The sequence below is a fragment of the Oryzias latipes genome, chromosome 8 (genome assembly GCF_002234675.1).
Source record: "Oryzias latipes chromosome 8, ASM223467v1".
Lineage (NCBI taxonomy): Eukaryota > Metazoa > Chordata > Actinopteri > Beloniformes > Adrianichthyidae > Oryzias > Oryzias latipes.
Genome location: NC_019866.2, coordinates 13,170,672 through 13,186,695, shown reverse-complemented (window position 1 = coordinate 13,186,695; position 16,024 = coordinate 13,170,672). Strand labels below are relative to the sequence as shown.

The 16,024-nt window shown below is 40.5% G+C and overlaps 3 protein-coding genes across 6 annotated transcripts; 2 read left to right on the top strand and 1 right to left on the bottom strand.

The window, feature by feature from the left end:
* The first annotated feature begins 203 nt into the window (after nt 1-203).
* Nucleotides 204-7,475, top strand: LOC101169947. 2 transcript variants are annotated; one of them, XM_020705367.2, is made up of 10 exons: nt 204-298; nt 375-452; nt 570-602; nt 3,839-3,925; nt 4,014-4,096; nt 5,953-6,038; nt 6,844-6,924; nt 7,009-7,086; nt 7,179-7,232; nt 7,303-7,475. In XM_020705367.2, the coding sequence occupies exons 1-10, from the start codon at nt 236-238 to the stop codon at nt 7,323-7,325; spliced, it is 666 nt and encodes a 221-aa protein (XP_020561026.1). In that variant the 5' UTR covers nt 204-235; the 3' UTR covers nt 7,326-7,475. The 2 variants fall into 2 exon arrangements, with proteins under 2 accessions (XP_020561026.1, XP_011476569.1); XM_011478267.3 differs by having other exon boundaries at nt 7,009-7,092.
* Nucleotides 7,476-8,333: 858 nt separating this feature from the next.
* Nucleotides 8,334-11,433, bottom strand: c8h17orf75 (chromosome 8 C17orf75 homolog). 2 transcript variants are annotated; one of them, XM_020705366.2, is made up of 10 exons: nt 11,072-11,432; nt 10,705-10,779; nt 10,178-10,303; nt 9,930-10,058; nt 9,783-9,843; nt 9,556-9,675; nt 9,268-9,332; nt 9,021-9,160; nt 8,837-8,940; nt 8,334-8,638 (listed from the first exon to the last, which is right to left on the bottom strand). In XM_020705366.2, the coding sequence occupies exons 1-10, from the start codon at nt 11,212-11,214 to the stop codon at nt 8,423-8,425; spliced, it is 1,179 nt and encodes a 392-aa protein (XP_020561025.1). In that variant the 5' UTR covers nt 11,215-11,432; the 3' UTR covers nt 8,334-8,422. The 2 variants fall into 2 exon arrangements, with proteins under 2 accessions (XP_020561025.1, XP_011476571.1); XM_011478269.3 differs by lacking the exon at nt 10,705-10,779 and having other exon boundaries at nt 11,072-11,433.
* Nucleotides 11,434-11,655: 222 nt separating this feature from the next.
* LOC101169701 (BUB3-interacting and GLEBS motif-containing protein ZNF207) lies at nt 11,656-15,983 on the top strand. 2 transcript variants are annotated; one of them, XM_011478266.2, is made up of 11 exons: nt 11,656-11,780; nt 12,128-12,254; nt 12,339-12,477; nt 12,568-12,750; nt 13,791-13,866; nt 13,955-14,007; nt 14,149-14,300; nt 14,444-14,671; nt 14,816-14,942; nt 15,222-15,413; nt 15,674-15,983. In XM_011478266.2, exons 1-10 carry the CDS (start codon nt 11,740-11,742, stop codon nt 15,383-15,385), a joined length of 1,290 nt encoding a protein of 429 aa, XP_011476568.1. In that variant the 5' UTR covers nt 11,656-11,739; the 3' UTR covers nt 15,386-15,413; nt 15,674-15,983. The 2 variants fall into 2 exon arrangements, with proteins under 2 accessions (XP_011476568.1, XP_004071536.1); XM_004071488.3 differs by having other exon boundaries at nt 15,222-15,983.
* The last annotated feature ends 41 nt before the right edge of the window (nt 15,984-16,024 follow it).

Genomic DNA, 16,024 nt, shown 5'->3' with positions numbered 1-16,024 from the left:
GAACATTTTTATCGTTTTGGAGCAAAAGTAGAATTAATAGTAAAACTAAAGGTGGGAAACAAGTATGTTCTCCTGTTATGGAGAAAAACCAGTGATGGGCAAAATGGAGAAGTGTAAAGAGACTCCAACCTGTGCGAGGAGGAAGTGACACCACACATCCACGCCGACGGAGGTTTAAGTGACTGGCTGCCACGGCGAGGCGAGGGGGGCTGATCTGCTTCTTCTGGAGGCCACCATGTCTGTTGATGGGACCCGTTTACTGTTTGAAGGGTTTCTGCAGAAAAGGAAAGATACTCTGGTAAGTTAGAGAAACCTGTTTGCGTTCAGCTCACAAAGAGGACACATCCATTTTGCTCCCTTTGTTCTACTTAAAGAAACTGATGTGGGCCACGTACTGGTTCAGGCTTCAGAACACGACCCTGTTCTTCTACAATGAGAAGAACTGCGATGCTGTGAGTAGAAATGAACTTTCATCCCAGCTAGATTTGGGATAAAATCAGAGCCACAGCCTCATTTGAAGGATTTTCTGAACGATTGCTTTTATTTTGGCTTCACTGTTGTCCTCACAGTCTACCTTGAAAGGTTATTACTACATTTACAAAGTAAGTGGCTCTTTTTTTATGTATCCTTTTGTGTCCTGTACTGTAAGATTTATAGTTTCTTTTCAGTTTCAAACAAAAAATACGGACAGAAAAAGTTATTTTTAAACTACAGATATTTAAGCTATGAAGTCAAGGCGATTGGAAAATAAAGGATGATGCGTTCTTGAAATAATTACTCTTAATCATACATAAACATTTCTTATATATATAGTACACACAACACATTGATTCTATTAAATGTGATTGTAAAAGAGTTTCATTAACTGCTTGAATGGGGAAAAGTACATATTTATAAGCCCACTTGAAAAACTTTCACATCTTTAAACTTTTTATTGGTGATTGATTTCACTTTTGTAGTCAATTCTAATTCATTTTAGTATTTTAACACAAATAAATAATTGTTCAGAGGGGATGTTAAGATGTGCCACATTTATATAATGATTACTTTCAATGCAACTTTTCAGATTTTCGGCAAACATGTACATACAGTGGGGCAAAAAGGATTTAGTCAGCCACCAATTGTGGAAGTTCTCCTACTTAAAAAGGTGAGAGAGGCCTGCAACTTTCATCATAGGTATTCCTCAACTATGAGAGACAAAATGAGAAAGAAAATCAAGAAATTCTTTGTCTGATATTTAAAGAATTTATTTGTAAATTATGGTGGAAACTAAGTATTTGATCACCTACAAACAAGATTTCTGTCTCTCACAGACCTGCTTCTTCTTCTGTAAGGAGATCCTCTGTCCTTCACTCGTTACCTGTATTAATGGCAGCTGTTTGACTAGTTATCTATATAAAAGACACCTGTCCACAGCTTTAAACAGTCACACTCCAAACTCAACTATGGCCAAGACCAAAGAGCTGTCTAAGGCAGTGTTTTTCAACCAGTGTGCCGCGGCACACTAGTGTGCCGTGGGAGATGGTCAAGTGTGCCGTGGAAAATTGCCCTCATTAACTGATCTAAAAACATTAACCATCTCCAGGAAATCAGCTCTTTGTTCATCCAAACAGGTCCTGATAAAAACACTGAGTAGTTAGGAATAAGAAAGATCATAAAATACTTATTTCTTTGTGTTTATTTGATTCTATTAAAGACATTTTGATAAAATGACGGCACCGCGATTTACCTGCAGCTATAACTGTTTTCTGAAAAGTCCCGCAGCTTTTACTGTCTCCACGACTCCACCAATCATTCTTGAAGGCTTTATCACATGTCATCAGTCTGACCAATCAGAAGTGTTTAAAGTCTAAACTTCCTTGTTCCAATTTAGCTCATAACTCACTCATTTCCAACAAAAATAGCAGCTAAAGCTCGTCTTTAGCGGTGTAGCTTTCCACAGAATCCGGTATCAGACCGTGGAACAAGTGAACAAAACCATGAAGCTCAGAGACGCAAGTGTTTCTGCCGTTTTCTCGCCGTATTCACACTACATCTCCCATGATGCATTGGCTTAAAGGGACAGCGCCTTAGCGTACAATGAGTCGTCCTTGTTACACGGATTGAAACCACAACGAACATACAGTTTGTATGTAACTTAACTTTTATTACATCTTTTAGAAAAAACATCCTAACTTCCTGCTTTTTCTGCCACAATTATCACAAAAATGCACGTCAGATTGCCGGGGGGGGGGGGGGGGGGGGGGGGGCTGTAGATCAAAACAGACTATGAGTTTCTGCTTTTTTTTGGGGGGGGGGGGGGTGCTGGTGTGCCGCGGGATTTTTGTCAAGGTTAAAGTGTGCCGTGGCTCAAAAAAGGTTGAAAAACACTGGTCTAAGGACACCAGAAACCAAATTGTTGACCTGCACCAGGCTGAGAAGACTAAATTTCCAAAAGGTAAGCAGCTAGGTGTGAAGAAATCAACTGTGGGAGTAATGTTTAGGAAATGGAAGACACACAAGACCACTGATAATCTCCCTCCATCTGGGGCTGCCTGCAAGATCTCACCCGGTGGGGTCAAAATGATCACAAGAACGGTGAACTTAAATCGTAGAACCACACGGGGGACCTAGTGAATGATATGCAGAGAGCTGGGACCAAAGTAGCAAAGACTACCATCACTCTACAGACTCAAATCCTGCAGCACCAGACGTGTCCCCCTGCTAAAGCCAGTACATATGCAGGGCCATCTAAAGTTTGCTAGAGAGCATTTGGATGATCCAAAAGAGGATTAGGAGAATGTCCTATAGATGTAACCAAAATGGAACGTTTTTTCTAAGAACTTTACTTGTGTTTGGAGGAGAAACAATGCTGAGTTGCATCCAAAGACAACTATACCAACTGTAAAGCATGGGGGTGGAAACATCATGCTTTGAGGCTGATTTTAGCAAAGGGACCAGGACCTGTGGAGAGGAAAGAATGAGTGAGGTCATATATCGTCCTTCCATTAGCAAAGGCGTTGAAGATGAAACATGGCTGAGTCTTTCTGCGTGACAACGATCTCAAACACACTGCCCGGGTAACGAAGGAGTGGCTTCGTAAGAAGCATTTCAAGGTCCTGGAGTGGCCTAACCAGTCTCCAGATCTCAACCCCATAGAACATCTTTGGTGGGAGTTGAAAGTCTGTGTTGCCCAGCAACAGAACCAAAAACCTTCACTGCTCCGGAGGAGATCTGGATGGAAGAATGGGCCAAAATACCAGCACCCGTTTATGAAAACCTTGTGAAGACTTACAGAAAACATTTGACTGCTGTCATTTCCAACAAAGGGTATATAACAAAGTATTGAATTGAACTTTTGTTATTGACCAAATACTTATTTTCCACCAGTATTTACAAAAGAAATCTTTAAAAATCAGACTGTGATTTACAGGATTTTTTTTTTCTCATTTTGTCTCTCATATTGGAGGTATATCTATAATGAAAATTGCAGACCTCTTTCATCTTTTTAAGTGGGAGAAGCTTAACATTGGAGGCTGACTAAGTACTTTTTTTGCCCCACTGTAACAATAAATTTGACAGCTGTTTCTATAAATTAAACACAAAGATAAAAAGGAAAACTTTTTTTTTTCAAACTTGTTGACTTTCTTTTATTTCTGTTTTTTTGTCTTGTTTTGTAAATGTTTTATGCTGTGATTTGATCTAAAATGTTGCTGTGAGAAATGATTATTGTCTTATTTTTGTGTACAGTTGTTAACTGCTAGGACTTTTTTTTCTCAATTCCTCCATAGTCTGAGCCCATACTGGGTCCACAAGAGGAAGGGCTTGTTCTGTGTCTAACCAGCTTTTCTTGATTCAGGTACAATCAGTGCGAGAGGTTCCAAAAGCTTCCAAGAAGCACTTTCTGTTTGAAATCATCTTGGCAAATGGGAAGAGCAAAATGTTGGTGAGTCAGACCTTCAGGGAGTTAACAATAGTGTTTCAATGTGGTCACTGAACTTTGTGTATGTGTGTTTGTGTGTGTGTGTGTGTAGGCAGCAAAGACAGCAGCTCTCAGAGAGCAATGGATTGAGCACCTTTGGGAAGCCATGCGCCTGTCTACCTCTGCAGGAACACTGTAAAATGAGAAAGGCTTTTTCGTTTGTACAGCTCACTAGTTAATTGTTTTGTTGTTGTTTTGGGGGAAATACATCTTGATGATTCTTCCTATGTGGGTTTTACACCGTAGTTTTATCCTTGATAATGAAATGTCTCATGGATCGGGCCCATATGCAGATAATACACTGACCAAAAATATAAATGCAACACTTTTGTTATTGCTGCCATTTTTTATGGTATGAACTCAAAGATTTGAAACATTTTCTACATACACAAAATAACCAGTTCTCTGAAATATTGTTCACAAATCTGTCTAAATCTGTGATATTGAGCACTTCTCCTTTGCCAAGACAATCCATCCCACCTCACAGGTGTGCCATATCAAGATGCTGATTAGACAGCATGATTATTGCACAGGTGTGCCTTAGACTGGCCACAAGAAAAGGCCACTCTGAAATCTTCAGTTTTGTTTTATTGAGGGGGTCAGGGGACTCAGACAACCAGTCAGTGTCTGGTGTGACCGCCATTTGCCTCATGAAGTGCGACACATCTCCTTCGCATAGAGTTCATCAGGTTGTCTATTGTGGCCTGTGGAATGTTGGTCCACTCTTCTTCAATGGCTGTGCGAAGTCACTGGATATTGGCAGGAACTGGAACACGCTGTCATATCCGCCGATCCAGAGCATCCCAAACATTGTCAATGGGTGACATGTCCAGTGAGTATGCTTGCCATGCAAGAACTGGGATGTTTTCAGCCTCCAAGAATTGTGTACAGATCCTTGCAACCTGGGACCGTGCATTATCCTGCTGCAACATGAGGTGATGTTGTTGGATGTACGGCACAACAATGGGCCCCAGGATCTCGTCACGGTATCTCTGGGCATTCAAAATGACATAAATGAAATGCACCTGTGTTCGTCGCCCATAACATATGCCTGCCCATACCATAACCCCACCACCACCATGGGCTACTCGATCCACAACATTGACATCAGAAAACCGCTCACCCACACGATGCCACACACGCTGTCTGCCATCTGCCCTGAACAGTGTAAACCGGGATTCATCCGTGAAGAGAACACCTCTCCAACGTGCCAGACGCCATCGCATGTGAGCATTTGCCCACTCAAGTCGGTTACGACGACAAACTGGAGGGAAGTCGAGACCTCGATGATGACGACGAGCATGCAGATGAGCTTCCCTGAGACGGTTTCTGACAGTTTGTGCAGAAATGCTGTGGTTATGCAAACCGATTTTTTTTTTTTTTTTTTTTTTTTTTTTTCCAGCAGCTGTCCGAGTGGCTGGTCTCAGACGATCTTGGAGGTGGACATGCTGGATGTGGAGGTCTTGGGCTGGTGTGGTTACACGTGGTCTGCGGTAGTGAGGCCGGTTTGATGTGCTGCCAAATTCTCGGAAACGTCTTTGGAGACGGCTTATGGTGGAGAAATGGACATTCAATTCCCTAACAACAGCTCTGGTGGACATTCCTGCTATCAGCATGCCAATTGCACGCTCCCTCAGAACTTGCGGCATCTGTGGCATTGTGCTGTGGTACAACTGAAGATTTCAGAGTGGCCTTTTCTTGTGGCCAGTCTAAGGCACACCTGTGCAATAATCACGCTGTCTAATCAGCATCTTGATATGGCACACCTGTGAGGTGGGATGGATTGTCTTGGCAAAGGAGAAGTGCTCAATATCACAGATTTAGACAGATTTGTGAACAATATTTCAGAGAACTGGTTATTTTGTGTATGTGGAAAATGTTTCAAATCTTTGAGTTCATACCATAAAAAATGGCAGCAATAACAAAAGTGTTGCATTTATATTTTTGTTCAGTTTATTTTAAACAGACCAACCTTCTTCTTACTGTCACAGCATGACGCTGCTGCCTCCCATGCAGACGACTCCTCTTACTCCTCAGCAAATCTACCCTGAAACCAGGATCTACGAGGAGCACAGCTGTAAGTTGAATATCCAATAGTGATCTATTTCACTAGGATCCTTAACCTTTGTGCCATCCTGGGATCTTTAACATTGGGAGTGGAGTCATCTAGACCCCGCAAGACAGTGCACTGAACCTTTTTTCTTCAATGATTTGTGATCTTCACTGGTGTCCATGGATTACATGAAATCCTCTTCACCTTTATCCACCTTTGTCACAGTATGGAGAACACGTCAATGTAAGGGTGGGGTCATCTAAGATAGCACAAGGGTTAAACTATGACTGGGTTTCCCTGTGCCTCCCTCTGTCAGGAAGGGCATCCGACGTAATAACCAGTAAAACCTGGCAGAATATGCCTATATGTGAACAACAAATACACATGTGCCCACAAATTAGCATTTTGTGGTCACAGTATCGTATTTTGTAGGGGCAAATTTAGATTCTTTTGCACACAAAATTTGTATTTTGTGGCCACAAATTAGTAGGAAGAGTTGAGGATACTAAAATACAAATTTGTGCGCACAAAGTGCTAATTTGTGAACACGTAATGCTACAGTGTGGCCAAAAAATGCTTATAAAATGCCCATTTGTGACAACCAAATGCTAATTTGTGTATATAAAATACTAAATTGTGGTCACAAAATACTAAATTCTGGTAATAAAATGCTAAATTGTGACCACCAATAACCGATTTGATTTTTTTTTTTTTTGTCTTTTGAATGTTACGCCCAGGGCTTCATATTTTTTCTCTCTAGAAGGGATCTGAATGGTTGCAGCGTCACGCTGTTGCCCCTTCTGATCCTGATTTTCTCCTCCTTTTTCAGATCACCCCGAATCTCATTCCAGTGAGTTCAGTGGTGAAGATCACCAATCAGATGGAGACTATGATCACTTACCTTGCAGAGGTTTAGTAGAAAAATTCATCAAGTACATTTCCTTTCTTAAAAGCGCTTGCTGATCTCTGAAGTCAAATCATCTTCTGTTGTCAGCCATTCAGAAGATCAGCACTCCAACAAAGATGGATGATGTGTATGATTCTCCCAGATCTTACTTTAAAAAGACTGAATGTGAGGGTGAGTCAAAGTTCAGTTTTTAATGTTCTTTAACAAACAAAAAAAAGCAGAAACTCATTGTTTGGTGTGAAATCTGTTTTCTTCAGATCCCACTTATGACGTCCCGACCTGTCATTTAAGGAAGACTTTTTGCACGACGGGTAACTCCAACCACAGAGTTCCCTCAAATATCTCCCGACGTTTGCTTAAGGATTTAATGTTTCTTTGCAGTTTCAGAGGAGGAAACCCAGTGAAGGAATCGAGATGCAGATCCAACATGCCAACATCCAACATGTCTTCTCGTGTGTAGAGAGGACATTTCCTTTCACTAACTAAACTGTCACATCTACATCTTTTTGTTTTGGAGGAGAAGAAAAGTGGAAGTCATGTGTGTTGACTTAACAACAAAGCCCAAGTCGTTGTTTATTTGAGTTCAAACTCTACAGGAAATCACAGTCAGTTGTATAATTACACACATCACACATCACACATCAGTTATATTGTGACACTCCACCTGGGTCACAACTCCAAAATATACAGCAACAAGATGATATTGCTCTATTATATACTTTGGCCTGAATTTAAAGAGAATGATTTGAGCTTAATGTAAAAAATATGACTCTTATTGAGTGAAATAAAATCCTGACATGAGAAGAAAGAATGCTATTTACAATAGGAGTTCATCCTTTAATGTTGTTCTACACTTTAATGTTCTGGCTAGACTTTTAGATGAAACTTGTCCACAATTTGTTTAAATGTAGTGAAAAGTCCCACAGTTCGCTGTCAGTTAATGTAAACAAGAATGAATTCATGTTTTAAAAAGAAAAAACAAGACACCCAAACATCACAACGTATCTACAAGACAGCAGGATTTAAATAGACATTGAAAACAACCTTATAATATTAATATTTATAGATTGAAAACAGATATGATGGTGCAGAGTTTAGTCTGAAATACTTGAAAAGTAGGCGACTACAGGAAAGCTGAAGGAGCATGCTATTTGGACTTTAGATAGGAAAGAGTAGATCTACTAATCTGAGCAGATGCTGTCATTTGGATCTTTGTTAGGTCAGACATATTTGGTTCAAAGCACAAATGTGGGAAAACTATACAACTAGATTTTTAGTTCTAAAATATCCAGTTTTATTTATTTTTTGTAGTTACCCCAAAGATATGATCCACTTAGATTCTGAAGTCCTTCCCAAATCCCTCAGACTTTATTCATATATTATATATTAATATACAGTGTAGTGATGTTACCTTTTTTTTATTGCTGTACAACTTTTTCTCTCAGAAAATACTTTTGAAGGACTTTCTCACCGATGACATATTCTTTTTATACTGATGGAGTCAGGCTTGGGCCTGGTTCTGCTCACTCAGGAACTCCTCCAGAACTGTTATGATGTTGCAGGCTTCGGGTAAATCGCTGTGCTCCGCTCTGGCGTTCTGCAGCAACACGTCGCCGTTACCGCAAGTCTGAAGGAACTGGCAGCACCGAAACAAGGCGTAGTGACTCATCTCCGCCTGCCTCACAAAGCGCTTCAGGCTGTTCATGTCCTGGATGGCCTGCAGAGTAGCAGGTGATGGATGATGAGAGAGGAAGCAGAAGTGGGAGTGGGAAATAACGATTATTGGGGACATAAAACATTAATAAACCAATAAAAAAATTTCTGTTTATGTTTATTGATAACTTCACCTTAGGACAAAAGTTAATGAATAAAAAATGCTTAAAATGCTGTGACTTATTTGGTCGCTTTCCCTCACCTTGAGTTTGAAGTTCTCCAGTATCTGTCTGAGCAGGAAAGGGTTGCAGCGCTCTGCTGCATTTAGAAAGGCCTGGATCCATTCATCGCAGAAGCGATTAGTAACTTAAGGCACAGAACAGCAGCGTTAAATCCCAACCATACACACATAGCGTGTGTGTCCCAGTAATTTTTTTTTTTTTTACCAGTGTTTGTGAACGTTGGGGGGCTGGTGGAGCAGTCAATCACAAGGTCAGACTGCGTGTCCTCTGACATGGCTTTGCACAGAGAGGCAGATGTGGTGTCCTGCTGGGACAGGCCCTGCAAACTGGCTGCTTTAATGAAACTGGGACAACAACAAAAATCAATAAAAATTGAGCTGATGCAGTGTCCTAAAACGATAAATATATATCTTGATATTTGTGATATTTATTTTAAGTCAGATCTATTTACCTAAACACATCGGCTTTTGTCTTCTCGTCTGAATTGATGACTTCTACATGCGTGTGACTCAGAGCCTGGAGGAAAACAAAAGTTTAGCATTTGAAAAACATACAGACAGACACACAGCTATGACTGGACTGCATTGAAGTGTTTGATGGTAAATTTTAGAGATCACAGTTGTACTTTAATGTTCATAAAAATGTGTGCATCTTGTAGATAAATTTAGGTTGTTTCCAAACCCTATTATAACTATAGCACAAGAATGTGTACTTGCACTGGAAGTTTAGAAGGACTCACAGCATGCAACAGAAAGGTAATGTTGTTCTGGACCAGTTGCACCAATCGATAAATGTGCATCACCGACTCCTCGTACCACCGGCTCAGATAGGGACGCACCTCTGTCTCCAGGTTCTGCAGCTGCAACAAACACAGTTGGTTTGTAACCTTTTTTTAAAATTCAATGTAATAATGTTTGTATATTTTCTTTTGTGTGTGTGTGTGTGTGTGTAACTGCACTGCCATACCTCTGGGGTCTGAAGGCTGCTATGCAGTCCTTGCACATATTTGTCGAGCTCCAATCGAAATGTGTTAGCAGTTAAAGAATGCTGCTTTTTTTTGGATAAACTCAAACAATGTAAGAATTGAAGATGGATTAAAAATACCAAGGATATAAGTTCAGTCCTTTCTCTGACCCCCCCAAGAAGCAGATGACATATCCGTTTCCATCAGCATCTGGCTGTTCTGGAGATTTTTCCTGCTCAAGGAGACAGCAGTAGCAGCCGACTGCCTGCTCTGGAATACTGAGAAGTAAACGATAAACATGAGTTTCCATATTCATTCTTTCATGTCATGTTTGTGGGAAAACAAGTTAGGCATTTTTAAACTAAAAAAATCTGTTTGCAAAATTAAAAATAAATACCTAAGCTCCACTGTAGCAATGTTGCCCATTCCTCCAAGAAGAGCTCCTTTGCTCAGCCTCCTTGAAATGTAGGTCCGCAACTCTGGTTCTGCCTCTGACGGCAGGCTGCTGTCAATCAGAGTCAGGCTGTGGATGAAACTTCTTGTTAGAAAAGAGGCACAACCGATGATTCTGAAGGTCAGTTCAACAGGAAGAAATGGAAGAAGCAGATGAATTAGAAAATGCACAACACGTGACTGAGTCTGAAGCTTTTCCACGACACTGTTCCAAAAGCATTCAGAGATTGATAACTCCACTAAACGCCTGGAGATGAGACACCATCCACACGATCAGACCGTCCAGGACAAGGAAACTCATCAGCACACCAATGATCAATCAGGACAAAATCATGAGCAAAGACATGATTGATTCTGTGATGATCGGGTTTCCAAAAGCAGCCCGTGGATGCACGAATGCAGAACAGAGAAAGCCACAGAGAAGCAACCACTGGAAGCAGGTGGAGGGGAAGCATGTGGCTCCTTTGTTACCTAAAGTCTTCCAGAGTTGTTGTGGAGTCTGCACGGCTCTGGCTCCATGCCACATTTTCCTCAGAAGCTTCAGATCTAAGAATCATCACGTGGTTAGGTTTTCACAGATTAAATCGAGATCATCTCCACAAATGTCGCCACCAGATAGAACAGACAAAACAGCTGGAGGAATAATCGAGCTCACGAGGATTTCCTGTTTGCATTGAAAGTAAAACTGTTAATTGAAAACATGTTTTAATATTGGTTACATTAAGTTACAAGTTTTTAATTTTCCTCACGCATAAATAAGCTGTCCTCCGAACTAAATTACAGAAAATGAGAAGGACTTCAAAGCAGAATGGAGAGAAACGTGAATTTGAATCATTACCTTGAGCCTTGATAAAGGTAGATGGCGTAATAGCAGTAAAGCTGAGCCTTCTGGCTGTAGCCAGAGATTTCTTCAGAATCAAAGTCATCTCTGTCCTCCACGTCAATTGAATCTTGGAACGACGATGTTTGGGAGGTAAACATTGTCTTTCTGTGGCACAAGGGAAGCTTCAGTCGATTAAATTCGTAGTTTCGAGAACGTGTCAAAAAGCTACGCTTTGTTATTTTAAAAGAATCAGTAACACACGCGCAGTAATATTTAGCTGTTGACGATTACAGCAACTGCCAAGAGGGATGGTCTGATAGGCTCTTATTCGTTTACCTGCCGAATGGGCATGCCCTATGTACACCTTAAAAATATTTCCGACGTACGCATTTGTCTTCTTTACAAAGGTTCCTCGGCTTTTTCTTTACTTAGATACGTTTGCTTAAAAATTAAAAATATATACATATGTATATATTTCTTTTTAATATATGTGTAACCGAATTGACTTTAATAGCAACGATGTTTTCAAAATAAAAAGATTGGACAGCTATCAGTATGTTTGGCCACCAGGTGGCGATGCTGAATATGTTTTTGCCAATGAGTGAACTCTCGCGAGAGCCTCCGCCATCTTTGCGTAAGCTTGTGTGTATTCGTTTATTGGGAAAACTAACTGCACTAAAATCATGGGAAGAAAGAAGAAGAAGCAAATGAAACCTTGGTGTTGGTATCCTTACTTGTATAACAAATTTTTTTTATAAGGAATATTGTTCTTAATAATTATGAATAGCTGTATTACATGAGTAATAACGGCGAGTCCTTGCTAACTCATTCGGCTCGCGCTCATCAGGCTCTCACACACAGCATACTTATACTACTAGCAAAACATTATCTGCTCACTGTTTCCTATAAACAAAAGTTTTATTTCTACGGAGGTTCTGTATAAGGATGTTAAAGTCAAACAACGGTTATATCAAAAATGTCAAACCTATACAATCGTATTTTGAATATGTTCTTTTGTAAAAACAGTCATAAATCTGTCAAGTTCAGGAGTTTCCTAAACCGTATTTTCAGGTATTGTAACAGGGATTTTGATGATGAAAAAATACTCATTCAGCATCAGAAGGCGAAACATTTTAAATGCCACATCTGTCACAAGAAGCTGTACACCGGCCCGGGACTCGCTATTCACTGTATGCAGGTGAGTGAGGTCACTGGTCAGTTGTTGGTTCAAAATGCAAAAATATTGAATTTAAAGAGGAGCAAAATGCTATTTGATGACTAGGTGCACAAAGAAACAATTGATGGAGTTCCCAATGCAATACCCGGAAGAACAGATATTGAACTGGAAATTTATGGGATGGAAGGTATTCCAGAGAAAGACATGGAGGAGAGACGAAGGGTTTTGGAGCAAAAAAACCAAGGTTCTTTATCATATTTCTAAAATCACAGAACAATACAATCAACCTTATGCTTTGCGTGTTTATAAATACCATTATTCTTTTTATGCTCAGACACTCAAAAGAGAAAGCTGAATCAGGACGATTCTGATGAAGAGGATGACGATGATGAGCCGCGTTCCTCTTTCCAGCAACCTGTTGCTCGTCTGCCTCAGGCCGGTTTCGTCCCTCCTTTGACTCAGCCTGGTTTCCTCCCTGTCCGTGGTGCTCCAGGGATCCCGCCAGCTGGATACTCAGGTGTCCAAAAGAGTTTAGCATAAGTGCAAAAAAACATCCTAAACTAGTGCAATTTTTACTGTTCTTCTCCTTTTACTTTGTTTGATCTTCGGTTTAAACTTTTAATACTTTTTTTTGGGGAACTCACATAACAAGGAGTCATTTTTCTTCTTTCTTTCTTGTTTTGAGCTTTACATTTATTTCTGTAAAGAAAACAGATTATGTCAAGCATTTGGATTAAAATAAGGCTTTCTGCATAACTCAATGGTTTATTCTGCTTTAATGCAGAAGTCAGCAATCATTTACACTTAAAGATTCATTCGGATCGATTTCTCACTGAGCATAAATATACCTTGTAGGAGCCAAAAAGTGTTGGAATAATGTATATAGGTTATCTCATATGTATAATGTTGGGTTAAAACAACCTGCAACAAAAAGCCTTTCTGTACCTTTTATAAAAAGAGAAAGCAAATTTGTATTTATGTTGTTGTTACTGCTATAATAAACATAAATTAACTATTGTATTTTGGTTATAATAAAAGATAAACAGAAAATAGCTAATTTTTCAAAACTATTAAATAGTTTCAAATGTTTGACAGAGGTTCACAGGATGTCCTTTCAAAATAAAAGACACCCTGTGCCTCTCATCTTAATGCAACAAATGTACAGGTATTAGGTATTGGTATTATCGGTATTAGGTATTAGTCAATGAGCCACATGTCAGGTCGTAGACCCTGCTTTATCTTAAAATCTGTAAAATACAAAGTAATGATGATGCTTTTTACCTTCAAGTATTAGGATTAGTGATAATCCTTGAATTATCATGCATATAAAGTTGCTCGCTAACCCAAATTACATTTTAATTCTATCATAGACTAATATTGGAAAAAAAGCTACATTTAAACAGTTTTGTTCAATTTTTTTAGAGGTTTTTAATTTGCATTTTTTTGAAGGATCTCATAACAGAAAATATATGTAATTTCCTGCTACATCTCCAGTTGTAATTAGGTGTATTTCTCATCTGATCACATGTTTAAATTCACACCATTTTCCTGTGTCAGGAATTCCCCCGATGATCCCAGGTGTTCCCCCAATGATGCCGGGGATGCCTCATGGAGTGCCTGGAATGCCTCCGGGGTAAATGTTATCCCCATTTTGTGAATTATTGGTTTGTGTTTATTCTGTTGTATCCAACCGTTGCATTTCTCTCCTTTCAAATATGAAGAATAATGCCAGTAGGTGGGATGATGCCACCCATGATGCCAGGCATGCCAGCAGGTAAAACCTCAACCAGAACACATTTACCTCCATACTGGGATTTGAAATTGAACCAGAGAAGGATGATGACATAACAAGATTGCCCCAAAACATCTTTATGGCTTTTACTTACATGGATTGGGTTTGTTTTTCTGCCCCCAGTCATTCATCCCTCGGTTAGTCATCGTCCTGGGATCACACACATGCCTCAAGTTCCCTCTGTGAATGTCCTGACCAGACCTGCAGTTCCTGCTGTCGTCACTCCATCAGCTCAACCGGATATAACAAAACCACTCTTCCCCAGTGCCGGGCAGGTACAGAATCCATTCAACTTCAAAGAAAATGAAAGCTGCATTTAACAGACAAAAACCAGGAAACCAAACTGGTCTATGGTCTGAAAAAGGTTTAGGACCACGGTTTTAGAAGATGTAAGAAGTGGAACTCCTTGTGTTCTCAGAGTCAGCAGACAGTATCAGGATCCCCCCACACTCCGCCGTCCACCACATCGCACACCCCAAAGCCCACATTCCCCGCCTACACTCAGTCCTCTGCAGCTGTAGCCAGCCCCAATGCTGACAGCAGTACAGTCTCTAAGCCTCCCTCTGCTGTGACCAGTAAGGCTGCCACCCTCACCACAACCAGTGCAACCAGTAAGTTGATCCACCCAGATGAGGATCTGTCACTGGTAAGTAGTTTATTTGTATTCATCTCTTTATCATTGTTAACAGTGTCACCATATGTGTTCACAGGGAATTTTGTTGTTGTTTAGTTTCTTTGTTGAGCTGCGTTGTAAACTCACCCCCTCTCATCATTGTATTTCGTGTTATAGGAGGAGTTGCGGGCTCAGCTGCCCAGATATCAGTGCAGCATTCGCCAGAAAACCCCCACTGCCCCATCAGTGGCTCCTGCTGCTGTCCTGCCTCCTCAGCAACTCTCTGTGGGGAATCCCATACCCGGTATTCAAACTCTGTCCTGAGTATTTATGTAGGAATTCATCAAATCGGAGCACGACAGACATATTTCTCATCCTCAGTTGTGTTTGCTGTGTTAACGCCCACATTATCTTTGGATTTTAAGCATCACTGTGGACTGACTACAAACAAACTTTTTCTTTTACACCACTCACAATTTTATTTGATGAAACTCAACTTGTAACAGGTGAATAACTGCAAAGTAAAACAAAAAAAGATCCTGTTTTTTTTTTTAATTTAAAACTAGCAGTTTTGCTCTTTCAGGTCAGTTTTCCGGCCCACTCCGGGGATTGCCGGGTTACGTTCCAGGTCAGATGCTTCCATTCGTGCAGGCCCATGCTGGGATTCCCCCAGGATACCAGGGAGTGTCGTCTCGGCCACCCATGGGCGTGAGACCCCCCGTGATGTCCCCTGGAGGTCGCTACTGAAGTCAGCCTTCCTCTCTTCTTCCAATAGGTTTGGACTCAAGCATTTTCTATAAGCCTTCAGCTGCTAGCAGTATTGCTATTGTACTACTGCAGTATACAGATGACTCTACCGCTGAAAAATGAGGAAGAGAAGCTGAAAAAAAACAAAAAAACAGCACAAGACCTACGAAGGCATCACAGAACTCATGGGAAATATTTACACTGTGTCTAACCACCGTATGTACCACCATTATTCTGACCCAGTCCATCTCTGTTTGTGGCTTTTTCCTCTTCTCATGTTTCATTCAGGTGTATTGAAGTGTTGTAGATATGGTTCGTAGTGTTGTGAAGGCGCTGGAGTAACATGGGCAGTACCCCTCCCCCCAATACATCAAGGCAAGTTTGATGTGAATGCATATCTGATTTGAGCGAGGCCTTCACAGCACATAGTGCTGTTGGACTCAGGTCCCCAACTTTTGTTTGGTGAGGGCTTCCAGTAAATATCACTGCTTGATGCTGATTAACCTGAAACGCTCCCTTAACCATAAATAGATCGGTATTTAATGAAACAGCATGTGTATTGTTGTGAAACTGTATTCTAATAAACTCTGGGAAAAAAGAAGACTCTTTTTTGGGAGGTGTTAGCGGGTAGAGAAAAAA